Below are 19,558 nucleotides of genomic sequence, written 5' to 3' on the forward strand. Positions count from 1 at the left end.
TGATTTCAATGCCTTCATGGTCTTCAGGTGAATATCAACTCTAATTCACAACCACATTGCTGCCTGCCAATGGATCTCTGTTTTGCATTGTCTTGCACAATCTGATTAAAGTGGAGGGTGGAAGACATGGTGCATATTTTGCCTCACAACATGGAAGGGAAGAGGAGGAGGAGGACAGAGGACCACATGAGGAGTTTCCAGAGAGGGTTAATCCTGAGGGTGAGGCCAAACACAAAGAGCTAGTGGAGGAATTATTTGCCTTTCAGAATATGTAAACCACATTAACCCAAAGAGATCAATTAAGTATGCAAGCAAAGGAATGACTACTGTAGGTGACAAAGAGTGGCAAAGGTCAGAAATCCAAGTTCCAGCCAGGAGTGACTACTGTAAGTGATAAAGAGTGACAAAGGTCAAAAATCCAAGTTCCAGTCAGGAGAGTACTGTTGAGCTTGCTTTCCAGGATGTTCACCACCCTCCAACTTCCTCAACTCCTCTTGATACTCCTCCCAATCCCACACATCTGCTCTGAACTCCTCCAAAAGCAGCTGGTGCTTTTTGATGATCAGCTCCTCCTGAATATGAGCATTGATGGCATCAGTATTTGACCTGGAATGTACATGAGAAATATGACCAAAGCAAAGGGTAAAGCTTACTTGTGAATGTCCATCAGTGTATCCTCAATGGTACACTTCTTTGTCACCTTCTGAATGTGTTCCTTGGCCTTGAGAACACTCTCCTGTGATATCAATGATGGCCATGGCATGGCATGCAGAGGGGTAACAGGGGTAGGCTGCGACTGAGAAGAGGGGGGTGCAAGGTTCTCCTTCTGGACAGCAGATCATTGGGCCACATCCAGTGCATCCTGCAAAGTCTGGATCTCCTGGCACTGAGAGTCAGTCAACCCAAGATCATCATCATGCTCAGCTGTCTCATCAGTAGCTGCAAGAGGTTGCATGATCAGTGCCCTCTTTCTGGAGGGCCCAACACCCATAGTGACTGCAATGGGGTTTTTGTTAGGTTTCATAGCCCAGATGCAATGGAGATCAGGGAAGAAAGGGAACTGAGATAATATCATCTAGAATGATAATGATTTAGCTTGATGAGGGCACATGTGAAAGTACTTACCCCAGATGTTTCTTGCTTCTGTAGGAGTGCCCTTGTTTGGCCCAGTAGCCTCAATGAAGTATGTACAGGTCTCTACATCCATACCATCCTCAGCATCAGTGCCAATGCCCTCCCCAGCAATAGCATGCTTCTTCACATGCTGCTTGTACAGTTTCATGAGCCTACAAGAGAGATTAGTCTCATCTAGTAACCTAAACTTGACATACCCTTCATATTTGTGTTTAATCTGATCCCTGGTGGTTGCAGCATCCATGCTGTACAGCTCAAGCAGCAGGACAGAGCCAATGTGCCAAAAAATGCTGGCTTTCATCTTGCCTGAAGTGTTCTACATACAATTCCATGTTAGCAATGCAGTAGGTATGGCTAGTGGGTCACTTACCTCATGCTTGGACTTACCACACAAAACCTTTAGATTTTGAGGCTGTGTGATCTCTGATATTAGTCACCAAACAAGTGTGTGGTCATTGGCATCCCATGTGATGGGTGGCAAGGTCACTTTGGGCTTCTTGGCCATTGAGGGAGGAGCAGGCAAGTGTCTGAGGGCACACAGTGATTACCCTAACCCATCAAATTTCCTAACCAGTATTAAAAATTATTTACTTGTGCTAAGTAGGGTCATGTGACAAACAGTGAAAGTGAAAGTGAACACAAGCACAAAAAGTGGCAACTCTGAGCTCCCCTATTAAACAAACAAAAATAAAACAGTTGATTGTGCAACTTTTGCAGTAATGCACAGAAAATTTGCAGGTGGCTGTGCCCACAGCTACTGACTAAGCAGGGCATGTGCATGGGGGAGCAGGCAAGTCAGGGCTACACACACTCCTTGCCTGTTCCTCAGGACTCATTTCAATGCTACTGTAAATAACCCATGTAATAATGGGTATTTTGCCAAGAAACAGGCCCAAATTCACTAGACCAGTGATGACTTGTGGTGCAGAGTGCAGTCACATGAATTTGCAGGTGGCAATGCCATGGGAATTTGCTGCCATCAGGTGGGAGGGGTGGGGGAGGGGGTCAAGTGTTCAAGCAGGCCCTGTGGAGCATCATGGCCTCATGGATTGGGCAGGATGACTGGGGAGGGTGCTGATGAACTGTGCTCACATCCTGCCTATGTTTATCTATTTTATCTGCCCTCCTAGCTAGTGCAAAGTGGTGCAAAGTGGCTGTGTTAAAAATTATGCAGGGGTAGTATAAAAAGTTGCACAGGAGCAGTACTGCAAAAGTTGCACAATCAGGTGTTTTATTTTTGTTTGTTTAATGTTACAGATGCAATGTCATAGCATCATAGTTCAAAGGCATCAGTTAATGGATTATGGGGCAGGAGAGGGTGGCATATGAGCAGTCATTTATAATGTGGTGGATGGGTGGGGTGTGTAATGACAAAGAGCCACAAACATGCCCTCTCTGGTGGAACACATACACCAGCAAAGGACAGGAAACCATACAATGATGATTGTGTAGTGCATCAACACACATCACTCAAAGCAAGCTACTATGCAGAACCAAATTGTGATGACCAGCAATAGCTCTAAGTTGCTTCAATGTCAAATACAGATATTGTTCAACAAGCTTGCAAACAGAGTCTGCACAACATACCAGCATGGAGCCTTCAAGGTCTGCTGACCCAGCACAAAAATCATCATACACAGTAACACACTCAAATGCATATTCTCACCACAGGAACTCATAAGAGAGCACAGAACCATCACTGACTCCAGTAACATCAATATACAAGTGGCACATGCCACTGTCCATGAGATGTGCACAATCTCCCATGTGCCTCCATGTAGTCTGCTAGACACAATGTACATCAACAAAATCCCTATCATGAATCAAGTTAACCCCAGAGTTCCCACCCCTGACACATGACCAGAGGTCAGCCTGGCATGATCAACCCTGACAAAGAGTTTACAGACCTGGGCCTAACAGCATCCAGGAATTATGGTTGGGGTAACAAGAAGAGAAGAACAACTTGATCGAGAAACTCGATTTTTGTTTCTCTCAAGTAAAGCCACGAGTAGTTGCTAGTAAAGATCAATGTATAGTGGTCTTGAAGATTACCTTTTTTGTGTCCAGTCTGGCAGCTCATTTATACCAACACACTGATGTCTCGCTCAGCATGTCACCTTCCAGTATCAAATATCAATTTAGGTATTGGTACTAGACATAACTTGTATTTAGTCTACTCAGTCCTTCGACTATGGTTTACAAAAACTTGAACACCACTATGCATTCACGTATGCACGACGGATCCGAACAATTTCGGGACGATAACAATTATATTGGTTAGCCTAGGTTAGCCTCACGAGGGGTTTGTATGACAGCTGGAAGTCCGCATCAGTGAAGAAAAAAAGTTTACAGCGCCTAGGGTTGTCGAGCCTGAGGCAGAATATAGTAAGGCCAGACACAGAGGTTCTTCGCTAGGCTCAAGTTCGTTGTTTCTCAGTCTTCCCCCATGGGCCCACATGACCAGATTCTAGGTAGGCTATCCTGTTTAGCTTTTCGAGCTGATCAAGTTGACACAATCAGGTCCTCTTCTAATAGGGATTCTTTGTGCGTACCATGTTTCTATTTGTAATACCTACTGCAATGCTGACCGCCCACCACTGAAGTCAATACCTATTTGTATGGGATCGTCACATACCAATTCGCATTATATTACCGAGCGGGTGAGTACAATTCCTGTTACAGGCGTTCCCATCACCCATATCTTACCCATAGATTTCAACGATCGACTTGCCGTGAAGTCTTTGTCATTCCCCGCTGATATGCTGCTCTTGCTCACGTCCTATTCGCAGATGTGTGGTGGCATTCTTGCTCGTCCTTGACATAGTTCATAGTATAGCGTAAGTCTCATGTGGTAGGGGCTGCGTCAGTAAGCATCCTCACAGTGTTCTTCAGGTTAATCTATATGGTTTGGGTGTACATGTGCGTCTGGGCCCTCTCATGCTTCAAGGGGTATCAAATCTCCTGTTAGGGTTGCGAACTACACAAATCCAACCACATTGCAGTGTGAGGAGTTGTCACCCGCTCTTCCATTACATTGACTAACTGCTGCTGCTGCACTTGTAACACAAACATTTCTCGGTGACCGGTATGTGTCCACAACAGCGTTGCCAAGCTGCTTACAGTCGTTGGCACAGGATATACCGCCTTACCCACAACAAAGTAATGTACGGTATTGTCATCACGATGGCTCTCCCCACATTTGGTCTTGGAATAGCTTGTGGTATCGAAGCATGGTTCATCCATGTGTAGGTTGTTCTTGTTCCGATTGCCGTGCAGAATGATATTGACACGGTTATTTTTCCTCAGGCTTGCTGATATGCCACGTATCAATGGCCTTGCGACAGCCTGGATTGTGATGCAAGTGATCGTGGACACATTCTTAACCGGTCAGCATCTGTGTCCCGTCCCATGACTTTGCCACCAATTTTTGTCACACCTCCTAGTTACATTATCTATTATTCTCGCTCGTGCGAAGTCGGGTTTGCCCACGACGGACAGCGTGCTCAGGCGTTTGATACGCGGGGCTATCCAAACCGGCTTGTTTGCAATTATATTCTCCTTGGGCGAGTTGATCACTTTCCTGCTGCTTCCAAATGCAAACTTCTATGGCATGTTCGGCGTTCCAGTTGGTCGAATCTACTCCAACGTGAGTTTCTTTTTCAGGCCTGTATCATCATCATACCGATAATGAACATCGACAGACTTTGCTTGACACACTTCCGGTGCGTGAGAAGCTTAAAAAGGAACTATCAAGTACTGCGTTCAACAGGGCATCGCAGGTACGTCGGCATCATATCAGAGCAGCGTCCACCACCATCTCATTGGTGACCGACCAATAGGTGATGGGTTGGGTGCCGATGACAAGAGAGATACCAGGGTCTGTGGCCACTAACCTTCACCTTGAAGTCTACCACAGCTTGCATGAAAGTTCAGATGTTGCAAGTACATATAATGGGGAACTGAAGCACACCAGCATAAATCAGCAATATTAATCATAGATTGTCGTTCGTTGCCTAGTAATCAAGTTGTTGTCTTCGCAGTCCCGCACTTACCTTCGGTGGCCCAGAACCGAAGCTCGATCGGCTCGTCTTTCTCCCTAGGCCCACAACACATAGTGAGCTCTCACCGACGAAATGAGCAATGCCTATCCATATGCTTTGGACCTGAATTGCTCTAGGCTTCATAACTCTCCAAGATCGTCCCTGAGGCATCATCGGCCTGCCAAACGCAGCATCAGTCGTCATCCACCCGCAAATCACACGGCGGATGTCTTTCACGACTCAGAATTGGGAGGAGAATCGGAAGATGGCGAATGGGGAATGGTCGACGGGATGAGGCTGTGGAAGAATGACGCATTGATGCAGCATCTGTACGGGACGGCTTCGTTCTGGGGCGACGAAATCCTCGAGGACGAGTACTTCAAATTGAATCTTCTTCTGCTTAATTGCCCAATCCGAAATACAGACGATCGGAACGATGCACTCTGGCTAGCCCAGACATACTTCATGATTCACCAGTTCTCCCGCGCAGAAGGATTGCTGCCGCATTCGTTCCCTGTTATCGTTCTCTCGTAACCAGAAGAAACTAAGGGACTGTTCACCCGAGGGGAGGCGTGTTTGGAATAGGGAATAGTAAAGCCGTGCTTGAACCGTGCTGTTTCTTGTACCGTCTGGATATCTCCAATCTGGGAGTACCACCTGGTACGTGGGGCCATCCGCAAATCAGTCGGAGACTCATAATCCTCGACCTTTCATCATTTGGACAGCTTTCATTAACACGGGACTGCGCGTTTGATGTCGGGTCGAAGTTATCCGATACAGATATGTAAACTCGCCAAGTACTTATATCGCCTATACAATGGTCAGTTAATTATGTCTCTAAGTATTGGTCTGGAGGCACTGACGTGCAGTCATGGGGCGCAAATGGATGGTATATTCCTGATTTCTGTGATGCGAACGTGTGCCTTTGGTACTGGTGTCGGAGCTGTGCGTCCTAGGTCCTCGCTCGATGATCACGAATTCTGTAACCACATACGTGTGTTCGTACCCTTTCCTCATGGATGGGTGTTTCGTCGTTCCCTAATCGCGCAGATTATAATCCATACTCTTTGGTGAAGGCGGATCTAGGTGATTCCCGTCTTAACACACGGTGGTATACACATGACAAGGGCTTGGAAAGGGTTTGTAGTATAAACTGTGTCATCACTAACCAAGTAGTCTACCGCCAACAAAGTGCGACCTTGCGACCGTCCACTTCCTCGTCGAATTGACCTCACATGTGTGAGGCATGTAGGCACCTTCCGCTGACTTTGCGTTAAGTTGCTGTGTCAATCCGGAGGAGATCAATTTGACAATTCCTCAAATGAACATGTGAAAAGATCACCTCAACACAACCATTCGTGTGGGCTCTGAAATCCCCATTTCTTTTGTACGTTTTTACGCAATATTTGCATTGTATCTTCACACGAAGAAGACGTTCTATAATGTGATGGACGACGTTTCCCCAATGCAATACCTTGGAACATCCAGGCCAGAGGCAAGGAGCACGATCACGATGCTTGTAGATATGATCGCATAGGGGAAGATGAGTGTAGAGCGACTTCGTCGTCGCCTCCAAAGGGAACGTGCTTACCCATTCAGCCACATGCTTGCAGATCAGTTTCAAGTTGTGGGGGGGACTCTATTACAGGCTATGCTTGGATCTCTTGACTATCACCGCTGGCGCAACCCTGTGAAAGTCACTGTCGTGGAGATACGCCTTATTTCGGGCGCGGCGCACGCTAATCTACATCCAACCTACTATGCTGCTTGCTTGGACGATAACAAAAAGGGATCAGGACGTCGTTTCCCGTTCGCAGGACTTTGTCTTGAACACATCCACACGTGCATTGATGAGGAGCCCGTTGGCCCAATGTGCTTCGTGGGTGTTGGCTTGGGTGAGGTGTCTACCTGCAACATGGTTGTTCGGCAGGATCGGAGGTTCGAGAAAGGTATTAAGTTGGGCAAGTTCCACTTCGGAGGATCTACCCACCGCGTCATCTTCCGACCTGGCCTGACCGTGATTCCGATTGAGCAACATGGTAGACCCCTGGAAGGGTCGAAGATGCGGGTCGGCAAGGATGTCCTCACCGTAACAGGGTAGAATTGAAAAGACAGCGTCGCCCGCATGTGTCTCGTGTGTACGATAGCAAAGTTAAATCGGTGTCTTAAGCAGTTATGAAAGTGTTCGAATGGTCGTAGTATTTCGTAAGACTTTTGAAGGATGCCGTCCTCCTAGCATTCTGAAATCACATAAGGCAACGAGGGCCACGACGTTTGACGCATCGTGGAAGATACCTACTTATATTGTAACAGCTGGTGCTCAAAACAAGTAACATTGTGCCGACGAAATACCCAGTTGGGTCACCTTCCAACTGTATAATCTCAGACGACAAGATTTTTCTTTAAAGCTCAGCGTCAAGGTAGCGTCTGATAAATGAGTGTGCACCACAGCCATATAGCACTGACGTAATCGGCAGCTAGGACTTGAACGTGGTTCACGTTATACGCAGGTCGTTTTCAGTCCTATTGCCTCAACGCGGGACGCCTTGAGCTGAAGTGTAGGGAATAGAAAAATGGTGTTGAAACCGTTAGTGTCTACCGGAGCACGTATGTATGACGTACGTACTATGACCACGGTCGAAAAGTGTTGGGATGCATCAGAGTGGTTGACAATGAACCACCAGGCAGTCCCAGTGACCTCGCATATGCAATCTTGAGGTCCCTCACCAGGAATAGAATTTCCTGGGCCATGGGCTACGAGACCAAAGAACTTGTAGCGCCACGTGACTGTCGGTAGCAAACGTAAGAATCGACAGTAAGCGAACCGGCCCTCCGTATGGGCGTGGCGCACTGCCTCCTTCGTCAGTCACTCGAATCACGCGCTTTACTTCAGTTTTCAGCTTCAGGTCTCATCATCCTTTGAACTTCCCGTAGATAACACTGACAGTAATTACTATCACAGTGACGCATCTATGGATGATCTTGCTGAAGCCCGAGCCGAACTGACACTGTTGGAAGAGCAAGAACGGCAACTGTTCGAACGCCTTCGAAACGTTCGCACTGCTGTTCAGGTGCAGAGGAACAGGATCGACCAACTTCTCAAGCACGTTACCAAACCCTCTATTAACCGTCTTCCTATCACAGTTCTTTACCAGATAATCCATTTGGCAGACGATGAATATGGTCTCCTGGATGGTGCCCCACTACGCGCCAAGAGGCGGTTGGCTAGTGTGTCACGTCGTTGGAGAGACGTGATTTTGACGTCTCCAGGTTTCTGGACCACTATTGCGATATGTCCCTCATGGTCTCCCTCTCTCATGAGAGTGTACGTGAAGAGAAGTCGTGAATGTCCACTCAACATCCAAATACGGTGGTGGCTTTCCCGGGACCAATTGCCGAAGTTCTTTGAACTTCTTGGTCTCGTTATCTCTTGTGGATACCGCTGGCGTAGCCTCATAATTCAGAATAACAACAAAGACGTGGAACAAGGCATCATCAAAAGCGTTTGGAACGTGATGTTTCCCTCTTTGAAACATGTCTCCATATATGTGACACAAAAATTGGACTATCCACCATTTTTGCATTCGCGAAATGCTCATGCACTTGAATATTTGGACCTTGGGAATAACATCGGACTTGATAACTTCTCGGTTGCTGCTAGCCTCAAATCCCTTAGGCTGCGGTGTTCTCCATTGACAGCACCTTTGCCATCGATAATGTCACTTCGAATGCTCACAATGACTGGATCAAGCTGTGGAGCCCTACCTCTTGACAGTATCCACTTGCCACTTCTCGAGTCTCTGACGGTCATGCTCGAGGATCCCCAGTCATTTTTGGCGGCCATTGTGGCCCCAAACCTCGGTTATTTCGCCTACTCGCCTCTGCAGCTCACCACCAGATGGTCGGGAATATTCACGGACCTTTCGGATAAGTTCCCAAACGTTCAGCATCTCTGCCTTCGGCATCCTAGGAGCTCTCTTAACGGTGCGGACATTGGCGACGCTGCAGCTGTCTGTGCGACGTTTCCTGGTGTACATCATATAGAAGTGAACGTGCCTGCATTCCAGGCCTTTTGCTTAGCGGAACAGGAAGGTGGCACTCTGTCCATTGCAGACCGCTGGACGCACCTCGAGCACTTGTCCCTCGAAATGGTCGACCACAACCATCCCGGAATTAGGTTCGTGGAATGGCTTCGCGCTCGAAGACTCGAGGGCCGACCCGCTTTGCAAGTGACATTGTCGAAGTTCGATGCTGCGCGTCTACCAAATGGCCGATGGTTGATCTCATTGTACAACTCGCTACATGAGTATTGCCTACTAGAATTGAAGAACGTTCCACTGATGTTTAATTTGACTGTGCGCACATCTGATCCAGTACGTGTTCCATCCGTGCATGCGAAGCGCAAACCCATTTCCTTGTCTCTTGTAGACTTCTCTTCATGACGTCTATGGAATCCTCCGACCATGGGTATCCTTGGATGGCCAGTAGGCACTGAACTTGCATGCGCAAGGACCAGGCCAAGGGTAGCCTGTACACTCACATTTACCTGCTGTCCCCCATTTTCACATATTAAGCAAGTCGTGTATTCAGGCTCTATGTTATACTTTGTTTTCGCTGCGGCAGCGCACGGAACATATGAGCTTGGGAGTCAAAGCGACAGCCTATGTCACAGGAAGCTAGTGACAAGCAGGCAGAACCTCGTAAACTTGTGAGGATGTCCTTTTTTGTAAATAGTAAATCATCGCCTGTACCTATACTGCGTCACGCTCGACTTTCGAGCCCCAGGGACATACTCACCCTAAAAATCTGCAGCGGAGAAACATTCAATTACATCAATCGACCGTACCTCCAATTACGACGCACTGAAGTCCCCTTCCTATTCCGCTTCCCTCGCATTCACAGATCCATACCTTCACTCTTCGACTCTCAATATCCCAGCGACCTTCTGAACAGCCTCAATGCCCCCTGATATAAAATGCTTTTGCAAAAATACGATATAGAGGCTTCACCTGCCACACGAAATCCGGATTCTAAGAGGCGTGAATTTCCAGGAGTATGTCCTCTGTGGATCGTGCGGTCAAACAGCGAGATTTGCGTTTGCAAGAGTTTTGATACTTGAATTGCCGATGTCGCAGTGACCTTGTGTGACAGATACCTCGAAGAGTCGACAAAAGATATTTAGATGTAAGTACCGCGGGTAATCACCAGGACGAAATCCATGACCTCTGAAGCTTCGCCGTACTGACACGAAATGAAAAGGAAACCTTTGGTGTATGGGACGTGAGTGGGAATTACACGGTCGTTCACGGACGTCGGGAGGCTTTGGAAATGAGCGAACCTGTTCGATGTCGTGAATGTGTGGTGCGATAGTGCCTAGTAATAGTTCCCGCGAAGGCTAAGACTTTCAGCCTTGAGAAACCGAACTCATACTCAAGTATCCCACCACGAGTGAGAAAGTTGACACGAAAACAGGTACGAACAATTCAGCCTTGTTCAGCATATCGAGGAAAAAAAACACGAGTGCGAGCCCGGATTCGGTTGCCACCAGCTCCGTCACGACACTGGACTCAGCAAAAGGTGCAGGAGAGCGGCGAGTTACTGAGCATTCATGAAGGTGTTCGAAATGGCCGTAGTGATTCATAAGACTTTCGAAGGTTGCCGAGTGGCTCCCAATGAGCGAAGCTCATCATGCCCGATACCGACTAATACCGTAACTTGGGATCGCTGTGTTGAACGAACGTAGGTGCATAGGCGGTCCTAGGTTTGTCCTAAAGCTAGGCCTTCAGACTCGATCCCATAGCTTGTAGCGTTCACAGGTCACTCTCCTACTGTGCGATCTTATCCGGCTAACCCCTTCGATAAAACTTCGCATCAGGAAATATATCTGATAAAAAGACTGTCACGGAAAGGTACATACAACGCTAGTACACTCACGAAAGCGTCCACGCACAAAGTGAAAACGCGGTTCTCGTGTGTGCGGGTGGTAGTCAGTCAGTGCCATTGTCTCAACGCCGGACGCCTTGCACTGAGGCGTAGACAACTTGTGAAGGTCGGCTCAGGGGTGGGTGTCAGTCGGTGCCATTAACGCCTAACGCCTTACGCTGAGGCCTAGGCAACTCGTATAGGGGTAGTAGCCAGTCAGCTCTATTAATACCTCGACGTCGAATAGGCACCCGTAAAGGTCGCTGTAGGGGCGATAGTGAGTCAGCTCCACTGATGCCTTAACACCAGATGCCTTGTGCTGAGGCGTAGGCAGCTCGTAAAGGTGGGTGCTACGTGTCTGACAAAAGAGTGAAGCAGAAAGGTGCACCGTGGTTATGCAGTGCTAACACACTCGACAGCGGTTCACGCCCCCCATGTGGTGTAAATGTATTTTGAAAACACTGCCCGTGACGCACACAAGTTGGGGGGATTCCGAGGTGGCTCATGCTTGTTGTCAGCCCCATTGCCTCGACGCCCGACGGCTTGTGCTGAATCGTAGGGAATAGCAAAAATAGCGCTGGTCCTAAAGTCAGGAACCTGCTAAGCACGGTTTATATGTACGTACTGCGAACATGGTCAAAGTATTTGGATCCATCGTAGGGACTCATTCGCATATGTTCAGGCATATTTGGACGGATTGGGCATGAAGACGTCGACAGGTCCAAGGGAAACCCAAGCGGCGCAGAGCAGATAAGCTTTGCGGTCTATAGCGAGCTGCTTGAGAAGCACTGGAACTGCGAGGAGCTGTTGGTTCTGGCCAACTTCGATAGGTGGGGTGTGAAACTTCTAGGGTACCAAACAGATGCACACACTAGTAGGTACTTATTAGTAGGATGACGTCCCGTCGTACCTCCACAAAGGCTGTCAAACCCCCTGCTATGCCAACATCGCTTACTCTTTCTTCAAATCGGAGCGCCAGACTTCCAAAATTGGTACGATGGTGAGCTACCGACGAGTCCCCGGAGATTGTTATTTCTTAAGACTCAAGTATTCTAGGACTTTCGCAGTGATGCACTGCACGCTATCTTTCATTAATATTAGTCTCGCACGAGTTCGAGTTGTCATCCAAATCGTGCCAATAGTAATGCTCCGGTATCTCATGTCGTTCTTCAAATCAGAGAGGCAACCGTCCGAGGTGGGGATTCGCATCAAGGTAATGTCTCTGAAATATATTTCGTTGTCTTACTTGCGCTACAATTACTCTAGCATGTGCACAGAGGGACGCAGCTCGCTATCGCTGCAAGACTCCCTCCAGAGATCATTGTGATGATCCTTCGCAAGATACCTCTACCCTGCTTGTTACCATTAGACTTGTTCTCTTCTACCGTTCTCGCCTCTTCTCCCTGCCAGTCACACATCTTGGATGTTGGTCTTGTTTCGGCCCCTCTCGTTTGCGTGTCTTGGCGCGGCCCAGCTACAGAAGTTCTGTACGAACGGATCATTCTACAGACAACGAAGCAGTGTGAAATTCTACATCGCACCCTTCGGTCCAATCCCTTATTTGGAACATGGGTCAAGGTCCTGCACCTGCCGCACAGCCGAAGAAAAGCGCCAACAGACCTTTCTATATCGCGGCCAACGCCGTCAACTGCCACTGATGATCGGTTACTACAGCTGTCCGCCGACATCTTTAAAGCTTGCGACTTGGTCCAGGAAATCGATATCGTAGCTGAGGCGAGCATCTCCTGCTATTCGCAGGCGGACGTGATTTTAACCCAAGTTATGTCTCTGCGTTGTAGATTGATCTTTTCGCGGATCTGTCGGAGCGCACATATCTACGATCCATTCGTGTCACCGACGTAAACTCCATGCTTTGCAGCCCCAGACCAGCCCGATTTTTTGCTCTGCGAGAACTCACTCTCGATGGGTTTCACTTTGGTAGTTCACAGACAAATTCGAGTGCCGACTCCATCTGGCCTGAGTTTTCGCAGCTCACGAAGCTTCGATTAGAACGCTGTATCCTCTTGGACGAGGATCTAACCCAGATATTACCACGGTCAAATGCAAGGTTGAAATGTCTTGAATTATTTGACACTCGTCACCCCTTCCGAGCGAATAACTTCGAGCTTCCAAATTTTCTAGCTGAATGTCTCGAAGAGCTCTGGATCGAGGATTGCTGGCCGTTTTCGTTTGAATCTTCCTTGCCATTGTATCAATCGTTACGAAGTGTTCATACCGATTGGGATGTTTTTACCAAGGCAGCACCTTTCCTTCCTATTGGTGTCCGGACCATATCCATTTCCGTGCCCATCTCCGCAGCAAGCAGCGCCCCAGACTATGGAAATTTGGAGGCGTCTTTGCAGTCGATATCAAAGGGACTTCCTTCACTCGAGACGGTCACGGTTTTGGGAGACAGCGAGTACCCGTTGCTACAGGACGCGTTGGGCCTGGAGAGGAGTTTAAACCTTGAAGGTGTCAGCCTGAGGGTAGAGTCTGTTCGGCGTGGTCGAGGCGAGCGGGCTTAGCATCGTCAGTCGCCATCGTGGCTTTCGTTACTCGAGTCAACGGAGTATCACACTGGTCAGATTTTGGATGCAACGTCTGGATGTCGTGGCACGGAGCCGGATTGTGACAAGTAGTTTACTTGTTTGAGCTGGAATCAGAGTTTGTCGATCGTTCAGATTATTTACCCTCCATTTGCGACATCTAGACCTTGGCTGGATGCATTATGTCGTCTCACATGGCGCCCCAATGTTCGTGTGACAAGGAATCAGTGGATACATATATCAAACAACTAGGTATAGAAGTGCACACAAACATGGAAAGGGCGCCGGCGCCAGCTAACTCCTGGAAGGAACCAAATTGAGAGATATACGAGATCGAGAAAGAAACAAGATCGAAAGAAACTAAAGACCCGCCTAGCGTGCCGTCATTCCGGCCAAACCCATCATTCTGCTTTGCCTTCGACCTTCCTGGCAACGTTGTCCACGAGCCAGCGATACATGTCTTTGGCGTCGTAGTTCGAGTCGCCCGCCAGGATGCCCATGATTCCCCAGCCAATCTAGTAGGGAACTCGTCGATGAGATATGTAGAAGAGAATAACTGGGAGACATACAATGCCGAAGTGGCTGGTTTCGTCGCTTACAACACCGAGGAACTCACCCTACTCCAAGTGTTGAGCGAAATGAGGAGATGCTGAGACCCGTCACCACGTACCCATTTTGCGGAGTTGACAGCGACCATTCCGTCATTCTCTCCAAAAGCCTTGGGATATTTGGAGCTGGAGCCTTTCTTGATGAATTTATTGGAGATGCTGTCGTCCATCCCATGAGCCGCCAATTTGGCAGAAACAAAAGGCAGACGTACTAAAAGATGTGATTGACGAATGGCTGAAACTTCGACGTAACGCTGTAATACTTGATTCCCGGGACATTTTTGTAGCGAGCATTGAAGTTTTCCATGTGCTCCGGCGTCATATCATTCATGGCCTTTCCAGACCCCGACAGACAGCTAAGCAGGAGTTGGCACGACAATCTACTGACGAAGCCTGAAAAACCATGGACTCAGTGGAGACATCGATGGGGACGCGTATTGCCGCTCACCCAAGCTTTCGGACAACGAAGCGATGGGTGATCCGTAGTGGGGCGTCGATACCGTGGTGATGGACAGTACATTATATCTGAGTCCTGAAAAGTGGACCAGACGTCTGGCGTCGAGGCCACCCATACTATGGCCTGATTCGACAAAACATCAGGACCTGTACGAGAAAAAAAGGAAAAGGAGATGACTGACAAATGAGATGGAGGCCGGGCTTGGCCGAACTAGAACGGAGGTTAAGCAAGTCCTCGATCTGCAAGTCGAGCTGCTTGGCCCTCTCGTCGATACTGCCTGTCATGCTAACTTTCGGCACAATCACTTTGCAGCCTCGGCTGGTCAAATCATCCTTTACGCCATTGAAGTAGCTGAGACCCATCATGCTGTCGGTGCCGACGAATCCGTGACAAAGAACAATGTAGTTGTCGGTAGAGATATCTGTGGTAAGCGATATGTCGGTATGGCATCAAACATTTGGAGCAGCAACAAGGCGTACACGGCATTGTTACTTGAGTTGTGAGGATCGAAGGGGAAACTGTGTAGAGCAGGAGAAGTTTTCGTGGATGCTCTGCAACGGAAGGGAACGCTGCCTTTTAAAGTCGCAATGAGAGTAAAATCGCCCAAACGAGCCAAGTGTGTCTGCCAAGTGTTTGGGGTCTCAAACTACATAACTGCGAGCTGCACGGTGGTGAGTTGGAAACGACATCCTCATGCTAACATCGTGTAGTGGAATAACAAATAACTGCCGGTGGTAATAGGCAATCGTGAACCAGAGAAGGGGCAACTTAACTTCAGCTTTGAAAAGGGTACGGTTGCGAACTGCACGGCCGTGAATTGAGAGAAATGGAAATTTTTCGTGCCGACATCGTGTAATGGAGTTATCCCGAGATGGTAGTGGGCCATCATGAATCAGAGAAGGGACAACTTGACTTCAATTTCATCCAGGCTGCAACTGTGGATAGGGAAGGGGGAAACTAACCTTAACTCAGTAAAGGCTGCCACTGTGCGTGAACTGCACGACCGCGAACTGGAGAACAGCAAAACGTCCTCGTGCTAAGAGCGCCTATGATAAGCACTTCCGTGCAATGAGATTTTCTGCAGGAACATGAAGGCAGAACTTAACTTTAGCCTGGTGAAGGCTGCCACTGTGCGTGAACTGCACGAGTGTGGATTGGGTGCGATAAGTACGTTCCATTCGCATGGGACAACAGAGGCTCACTCGAATACGGCTCGCCGGCGCCAAGGGGATCTCCGGTTAGCGCGAAGAATTTACAAAAGACGCAGACTTGAATGTGAAGAACGTTACATTCGCAAGGGACTCGACAGAACCTTACCCGAATACGGCTCTCCGGCGCCAAATTCTCTTCGATAGACCGCAATGAAAGCAAGAGTTTCCATTTATGATTTATGCTACGGAAAGTCCCCCAGTAGTCCGAAGTATGAAAATGCCAAGGCGATCCGTCTCGCTCACCACCTATTACTTTATTTAGGCATACCTATGATTGCACAAGCGTGCTTTCCATGAATGAGAATGGTCACGTGCGGAGAAAAGACGGCCCCGCCACCGCCACCACGACGGTTCATGTCACGGCAGGTCACGGGGCGCTCATATTATGTAATTCTGTGCGCAATATCAAACTAAGTACTAAGTACTAAGTACGTTACGTACTAAGTAAGTTTCCTTCTCACAATGCTTTATGTTCAGAATTCGGGGAGTACAATGGAACTGGATCATCTCTATGTACCCCAGAGCGAAGTATACCCGACTTCGAAACCAAAATTGGGGGAGTGTGCATTGCGTAGCAATTGTGTTGTCTGATATTTGACAAGTGCATGTTGTTTCTATTTGCAAATTCTTCGCGCTAATCGAAGAGAATTTGGCGCCGGAGAGCCGTATTCGGGTAAGGTTCTGTCGAGTCCCTTGCGAATGTAACGTTCTTCACATTCAAGTCTGCGTCTTTTGTAAATTCTTCGCGCTAACCGGAGATCCCCTTGGCGCCGGCGAGCCGTATTCGAGTGAGCCTCTGTTGTCCCATGCGAATGGAACGTACTTATCGCACCCAATCCACACTCGTGCAGTTCACGCACAGTGGCAGCCTTCACCAGGCTAAAGTTAAGTTCTGCCTTCATGTTCCTGCAGAAAATCTCATTGCACGGAAGTGCTTATCATAGGCGCTCTTAGCACGAGGACGTTTTGCTGTTCTCCAGTTCGCGGTCGTGCAGTTCACGCACAGTGGCAGCCTTTACTGAGTTAAGGTTAGTTTCCCCCTTCCCTATCCACAGTTGCAGCCTGGATGAAATTGAAGTCAAGTTGTCCCTTCTCTGATTCATGATGGCCCACTACCATCTCGGGATAACTCCATTACACGATGTCGGCACGAAAAATTTCCATTTCTCTCAATTCACGGCCGTGCAGTTCGCAACCGTACCCTTTTCAAAGCTGAAGTTAAGTTGCCCCTTCTCTGGTTCACGATTGCCTATTACCACCGGCAGTTATTTGTTATTCCACTACACGATGTTAGCATGAGGATGTCGTTTCCAACTCACCACCGTGCAGCTCGCAGTTATGTAGTTTGAGACCCCAAACACTTGGCAGACACACTTGGCTCGTTTGGGCGATTTTACTCTCATTGCGACTTTAAAAGGCAGCGTTCCCTTCCGTTGCAGAGCATCCACGAAAACTTCTCCTGCTCTACACAGTTTCCCCTTCGATCCTCACAACTCAAGTAACAATGCCGTGTACGCCTTGTTGCTGCTCCAAATGTTTGATGCCATACCGACATATCGCTTACCACAGATATCTCTACCGACAACTACATTGTTCTTTGTCACGGATTCGTCGGCACCGACAGCATGATGGGTCTCAGCTACTTCAATGGCGTAAAGGATGATTTGACCAGCCGAGGCTGCAAAGTGATTGTGCCGAAAGTTAGCATGACAGGCAGTATCGACGAGAGGGCCAAGCAGCTCGACTTGCAGATCGAGGACTTGCTTAACCTCCGTTCTAGTTCGGCCAAGCCCGGCCTCCATCTCATTTGTCAGTCATCTCCTTTTCCTTTTTTTCTCGTACAGGTCCTGATGTTTTGTCGAATCAGGCCATAGTATGGGTGGCCTCGACGCCAGACGTCTGGTCCACTTTTCAGGACTCAGATATAATGTACTGTCCATCACCACGGTATCGACGCCCCACTACGGATCACCCATCGCTTCGTTGTCCGAAAGCTTGGGTGAGCGGCAATACGCGTCCCCATCGATGTCTCCACTGAGTCCATGGTTTTTCAGGCTTCGTCAGTAGATTGTCGTGCCAACTCCTGCTTAGCTGTCTGTCGGGGTCTGGAAAGGCCATGAATGATATGACGCCGGAGCACATGGAAAACTTCAATGCTCGCTACAAAAATGTCCCGGGAATCAAGTATTACAGCGTTACGTCGAAGTTTCAGCCATTCGTCAATCACATCTTTTAGTACGTCTGCCTTTTGTTTCTGCCAAATTGGCGGCTCATGGGATGGACGACAGCATCTCCAATAAATTCATCAAGAAAGGCTCCAGCTCCAAATATCCCAAGGCTTTTGGAGAGAATGACGGAATGGTCGCTGTCAACTCCGCAAAATGGGTACGTGGTGACGGGTCTCAGCATCTCCTCATTTCGCTCAACACTTGGAGTAGGGTGAGTTCCTCGGTGTTGTAAGCGACGAAACCAGCCACTTCGGCATTGTATGTCTCCCAGTTATTCTCTTCTACATATCTCATCGACGAGTTCCCTACTAGATTGGCTGGGGAATCATGGGCATCCTGGCGGGCGACTCGAACTACGACGCCAAAGACATGTATCGCTGGCTCGTGGACAACGTTGCCAGGAAGGTCGAAGGCAAAGCAGAATGATGGGTTTGGCCGGAATGACGGCACGCTAGGCGGGTCTTTAGTTTCTTTCGATCTTGTTTCTTTCTCGATCTCGTATATCTCTCAATTTGGTTCCTTCCAGGAGTTAGCTGGCGCCGGCGCCCTTTCCATGTTTGTGTGCACTTCTATACCTAGTTGTTTGATATATAGTATCCACTGATTCCTTGTCACACGAACATTGGGGCGCCATGTGAGACGACATAATGCATCCAGCCAAGGTCTAGATGTCGCAAATGGAGGGTAAATAATCTGAACGATCGACAAACTCTGATTCCAGCTCAAATAAGTAAACTACTTGTCACAATCCGGCTCCAGTGCCACGACATCCAGACGTTGCATCCAAAATCTGACCAGTGTGATACTCCGTTGACTCGAGTAACGAAAGCCACGATGGCGTACTGACGATGCTAAGCCCGCTCGCCTCGACCACGCCGAACAGACTCTACCCTCAGGCTGACACCTTCAAGGTTTAAACTCCTCTCCAGGCCCAACGCGTCCTGTAGCAACGGGTACTCGCTGTCTCCCAAAACCGTGACCGTCTCGAGTGAAGGAAGTCCCTTTGATATTGACTGCAAAGACGCCTCCAAATTTCCATAGTCTGGGGCGCTGCTTGCTGCGGAGATGGGCACGGAAATGGATATGGTCCGGACACCAATAGGAAGGAAAGGTGCTGCCTTGGTAAAAACATCCCAATCGGTATGAACACTTCGTAACGATTGATACAATGGCAAGGAAGATTCAAACGAAAACGGCCAGCAATCCTCGATCCAGAGCTCTTCGAGACATTCAGCTAGAAAATTTGGAAGCTCGAAGTTATTCGCTCGGAAGGGGTGACGAGTGTCAAATAATTCAAGACATTTCAACCTTGCATTTGACCGTGGTAATATCTGGGTTAGATCCTCGTCCAAGAGGATACAGCGTTCTAATCGAAGCTTCGCTGAGCTGCGAAAACTCAGGCCAGATGGAGT

General features: G+C 48.4%; 9 protein-coding genes across 9 annotated transcripts; 7 read left to right on the forward strand and 2 right to left on the reverse strand.

Moving 5' to 3' along the window:
* Window positions 1-410: 410 nt before the first annotated feature.
* F5J12DRAFT_785521 (uncharacterized protein) lies at window positions 411-1,639 on the reverse strand (the record flags this gene model as incomplete). Its single annotated transcript, XM_051743254.1, has 7 exons — window positions 411-606; window positions 654-736; window positions 851-996; window positions 1,126-1,286; window positions 1,332-1,450; window positions 1,522-1,531; window positions 1,572-1,639. 7 exons carry the CDS (start codon window positions 1,637-1,639, stop codon window positions 411-413), a joined length of 783 nt encoding a protein of 260 aa, XP_051596365.1.
* A 1,670-nt stretch (window positions 1,640-3,309) lies between these two features.
* Window positions 3,310-4,577, forward strand: F5J12DRAFT_366481 (uncharacterized protein). The gene is made up of 10 exons (XM_051739066.1): window positions 3,310-3,519; window positions 3,572-3,605; window positions 3,655-3,678; window positions 3,738-3,794; window positions 3,847-3,871; window positions 3,924-3,971; window positions 4,027-4,053; window positions 4,103-4,137; window positions 4,295-4,379; window positions 4,441-4,577. Exons 2-10 carry the CDS (start codon window positions 3,581-3,583, stop codon window positions 4,544-4,546), a joined length of 432 nt encoding a protein of 143 aa, XP_051596366.1. The 5' UTR covers window positions 3,310-3,519; window positions 3,572-3,580; the 3' UTR covers window positions 4,547-4,577.
* Window positions 4,578-4,740: 163 nt separating this feature from the next.
* F5J12DRAFT_854808 (uncharacterized protein) lies at window positions 4,741-5,264 on the forward strand. The gene is made up of 4 exons (XM_051746644.1): window positions 4,741-4,780; window positions 4,836-4,913; window positions 4,974-5,053; window positions 5,108-5,264. Exons 1-4 carry the CDS (start codon window positions 4,745-4,747, stop codon window positions 5,124-5,126), a joined length of 213 nt encoding a protein of 70 aa, XP_051596367.1. The 5' UTR covers window positions 4,741-4,744; the 3' UTR covers window positions 5,127-5,264.
* A 3-nt stretch (window positions 5,265-5,267) lies between these two features.
* Window positions 5,268-5,993, forward strand: F5J12DRAFT_366478 (uncharacterized protein; the record flags this gene model as incomplete). The annotated part of the gene is made up of 2 exons (XM_051739065.1): window positions 5,268-5,834; window positions 5,900-5,993. One exon carries the CDS (start codon window positions 5,268-5,270, stop codon window positions 5,706-5,708), a length of 441 nt encoding a protein of 146 aa, XP_051596368.1. The 3' UTR covers window positions 5,709-5,834; window positions 5,900-5,993.
* A 784-nt stretch (window positions 5,994-6,777) lies between these two features.
* F5J12DRAFT_929242 (uncharacterized protein) lies at window positions 6,778-7,275 on the forward strand (the record flags this gene model as incomplete). Its single annotated transcript, XM_051749485.1, has 1 exon — window positions 6,778-7,275. One exon carries the CDS (start codon window positions 6,778-6,780, stop codon window positions 7,273-7,275), a length of 498 nt encoding a protein of 165 aa, XP_051596369.1.
* Window positions 7,276-8,024: 749 nt separating this feature from the next.
* Window positions 8,025-9,974, forward strand: F5J12DRAFT_854815 (uncharacterized protein). The gene is made up of 3 exons (XM_051746645.1): window positions 8,025-8,080; window positions 8,137-9,547; window positions 9,603-9,974. The coding sequence occupies exons 2-3, from the start codon at window positions 8,147-8,149 to the stop codon at window positions 9,660-9,662; spliced, it is 1,461 nt and encodes a 486-aa protein (XP_051596370.1). The 5' UTR covers window positions 8,025-8,080; window positions 8,137-8,146; the 3' UTR covers window positions 9,663-9,974.
* Window positions 9,975-12,016: 2,042 nt separating this feature from the next.
* F5J12DRAFT_854821 (uncharacterized protein) lies at window positions 12,017-13,847 on the forward strand. Its single transcript, XM_051746646.1, has 4 exons — window positions 12,017-12,096; window positions 12,153-12,309; window positions 12,363-12,830; window positions 12,896-13,847. The coding sequence occupies exons 1-4, from the start codon at window positions 12,035-12,037 to the stop codon at window positions 13,619-13,621; spliced, it is 1,413 nt and encodes a 470-aa protein (XP_051596371.1). The 5' UTR covers window positions 12,017-12,034; the 3' UTR covers window positions 13,622-13,847.
* Window positions 13,848-13,853: 6 nt separating this feature from the next.
* On the reverse strand, window positions 13,854-15,452 carry F5J12DRAFT_366609 (Alpha/Beta hydrolase protein). Its single transcript, XM_051739067.1, has 7 exons — window positions 15,187-15,452; window positions 14,889-15,128; window positions 14,699-14,830; window positions 14,463-14,643; window positions 14,313-14,409; window positions 14,212-14,259; window positions 13,854-14,157 (listed from the first exon to the last, which is right to left on the reverse strand). Exons 1-7 carry the CDS (start codon window positions 15,191-15,193, stop codon window positions 14,044-14,046), a joined length of 819 nt encoding a protein of 272 aa, XP_051596372.1. The 5' UTR covers window positions 15,194-15,452; the 3' UTR covers window positions 13,854-14,043.
* A 1,677-nt stretch (window positions 15,453-17,129) lies between these two features.
* Window positions 17,130-18,613, forward strand: F5J12DRAFT_366641 (Alpha/Beta hydrolase protein). The gene is made up of 7 exons (XM_051739068.1): window positions 17,130-17,429; window positions 17,488-17,727; window positions 17,786-17,917; window positions 17,973-18,153; window positions 18,207-18,303; window positions 18,357-18,404; window positions 18,459-18,613. Exons 1-7 carry the CDS (start codon window positions 17,423-17,425, stop codon window positions 18,570-18,572), a joined length of 819 nt encoding a protein of 272 aa, XP_051596373.1. The 5' UTR covers window positions 17,130-17,422; the 3' UTR covers window positions 18,573-18,613.
* Window positions 18,614-19,558: the final 945 nt, after the last annotated feature.

Source organism: Pisolithus orientalis, assembly GCF_024613125.1.
Source record: "Pisolithus orientalis strain OTSU chromosome Unknown F5J12scaffold_39, whole genome shotgun sequence".
Classification (NCBI taxonomy): Eukaryota; Fungi; Basidiomycota; class Agaricomycetes; order Boletales; family Pisolithaceae; genus Pisolithus; species Pisolithus orientalis.

Bases quoted from the DNA above. Each gene is read 5' to 3' on its own strand.
- F5J12DRAFT_366481 (XM_051739066.1), top strand. From the start codon at position 3,581: ATGGGCCCACATGACCAGATTCTAG. The intron at 3,679-3,737 runs GTGCGTACCATG...CCACCACTGAAG, and splicing joins TCTTCTAATAGGGATTCTTT to TCAATACCTATTTGTATGGG. The intron at 4,138-4,294 runs GTGAGGAGTTGT...CCCACAACAAAG, and splicing joins AAATCCAACCACATTGCAGT to TAATGTACGGTATTGTCATC.
- F5J12DRAFT_854808 (XM_051746644.1), top strand. From the start codon at position 4,745: ATGTTCGGCGTTCCAGTTGGTCGAATCTACTCCAAC. The intron at 4,781-4,835 runs GTGAGTTTCTTT...GAACATCGACAG, and splicing joins TTGGTCGAATCTACTCCAAC to ACTTTGCTTGACACACTTCC. The intron at 4,914-4,973 runs GTACGTCGGCAT...ACCGACCAATAG, and splicing joins CGTTCAACAGGGCATCGCAG to GTGATGGGTTGGGTGCCGAT.
- F5J12DRAFT_854815 (XM_051746645.1), top strand. From the start codon at position 8,147: ATGGATGATCTTGCTGAAGCCCGAGCCGAACTGACACTGTTGGAAGAG. The intron at 9,548-9,602 runs GTACGTGTTCCA...TGTCTCTTGTAG, and splicing joins CTGTGCGCACATCTGATCCA to ACTTCTCTTCATGACGTCTA.
- F5J12DRAFT_854821 (XM_051746646.1), top strand. From the start codon at position 12,035: ATGCCAACATCGCTTACTCTTTCTTCAAATCGGAGCGCCAGACTTCCA. The intron at 12,310-12,362 runs GTAATGTCTCTG...CAATTACTCTAG, and splicing joins AGGTGGGGATTCGCATCAAG to CATGTGCACAGAGGGACGCA. The intron at 12,831-12,895 runs GCGAGCATCTCC...TCTGCGTTGTAG, and splicing joins AAATCGATATCGTAGCTGAG to ATTGATCTTTTCGCGGATCT.
- F5J12DRAFT_366609 (XM_051739067.1), bottom strand. The intron at 14,831-14,888 runs GTCAGTCATCTC...TTGTCGAATCAG, and splicing joins GCCCGGCCTCCATCTCATTT to GCCATAGTATGGGTGGCCTC. The intron at 14,644-14,698 runs GTGAGCGGCAAT...ATGGTTTTTCAG, and splicing joins TTCGTTGTCCGAAAGCTTGG to GCTTCGTCAGTAGATTGTCG.
- F5J12DRAFT_366641 (XM_051739068.1), top strand. The intron at 18,304-18,356 runs GTACGTGGTGAC...CACTTGGAGTAG, and splicing joins CTGTCAACTCCGCAAAATGG to GGTGAGTTCCTCGGTGTTGT. The intron at 18,405-18,458 runs GTATGTCTCCCA...GTTCCCTACTAG, and splicing joins AAACCAGCCACTTCGGCATT to ATTGGCTGGGGAATCATGGG.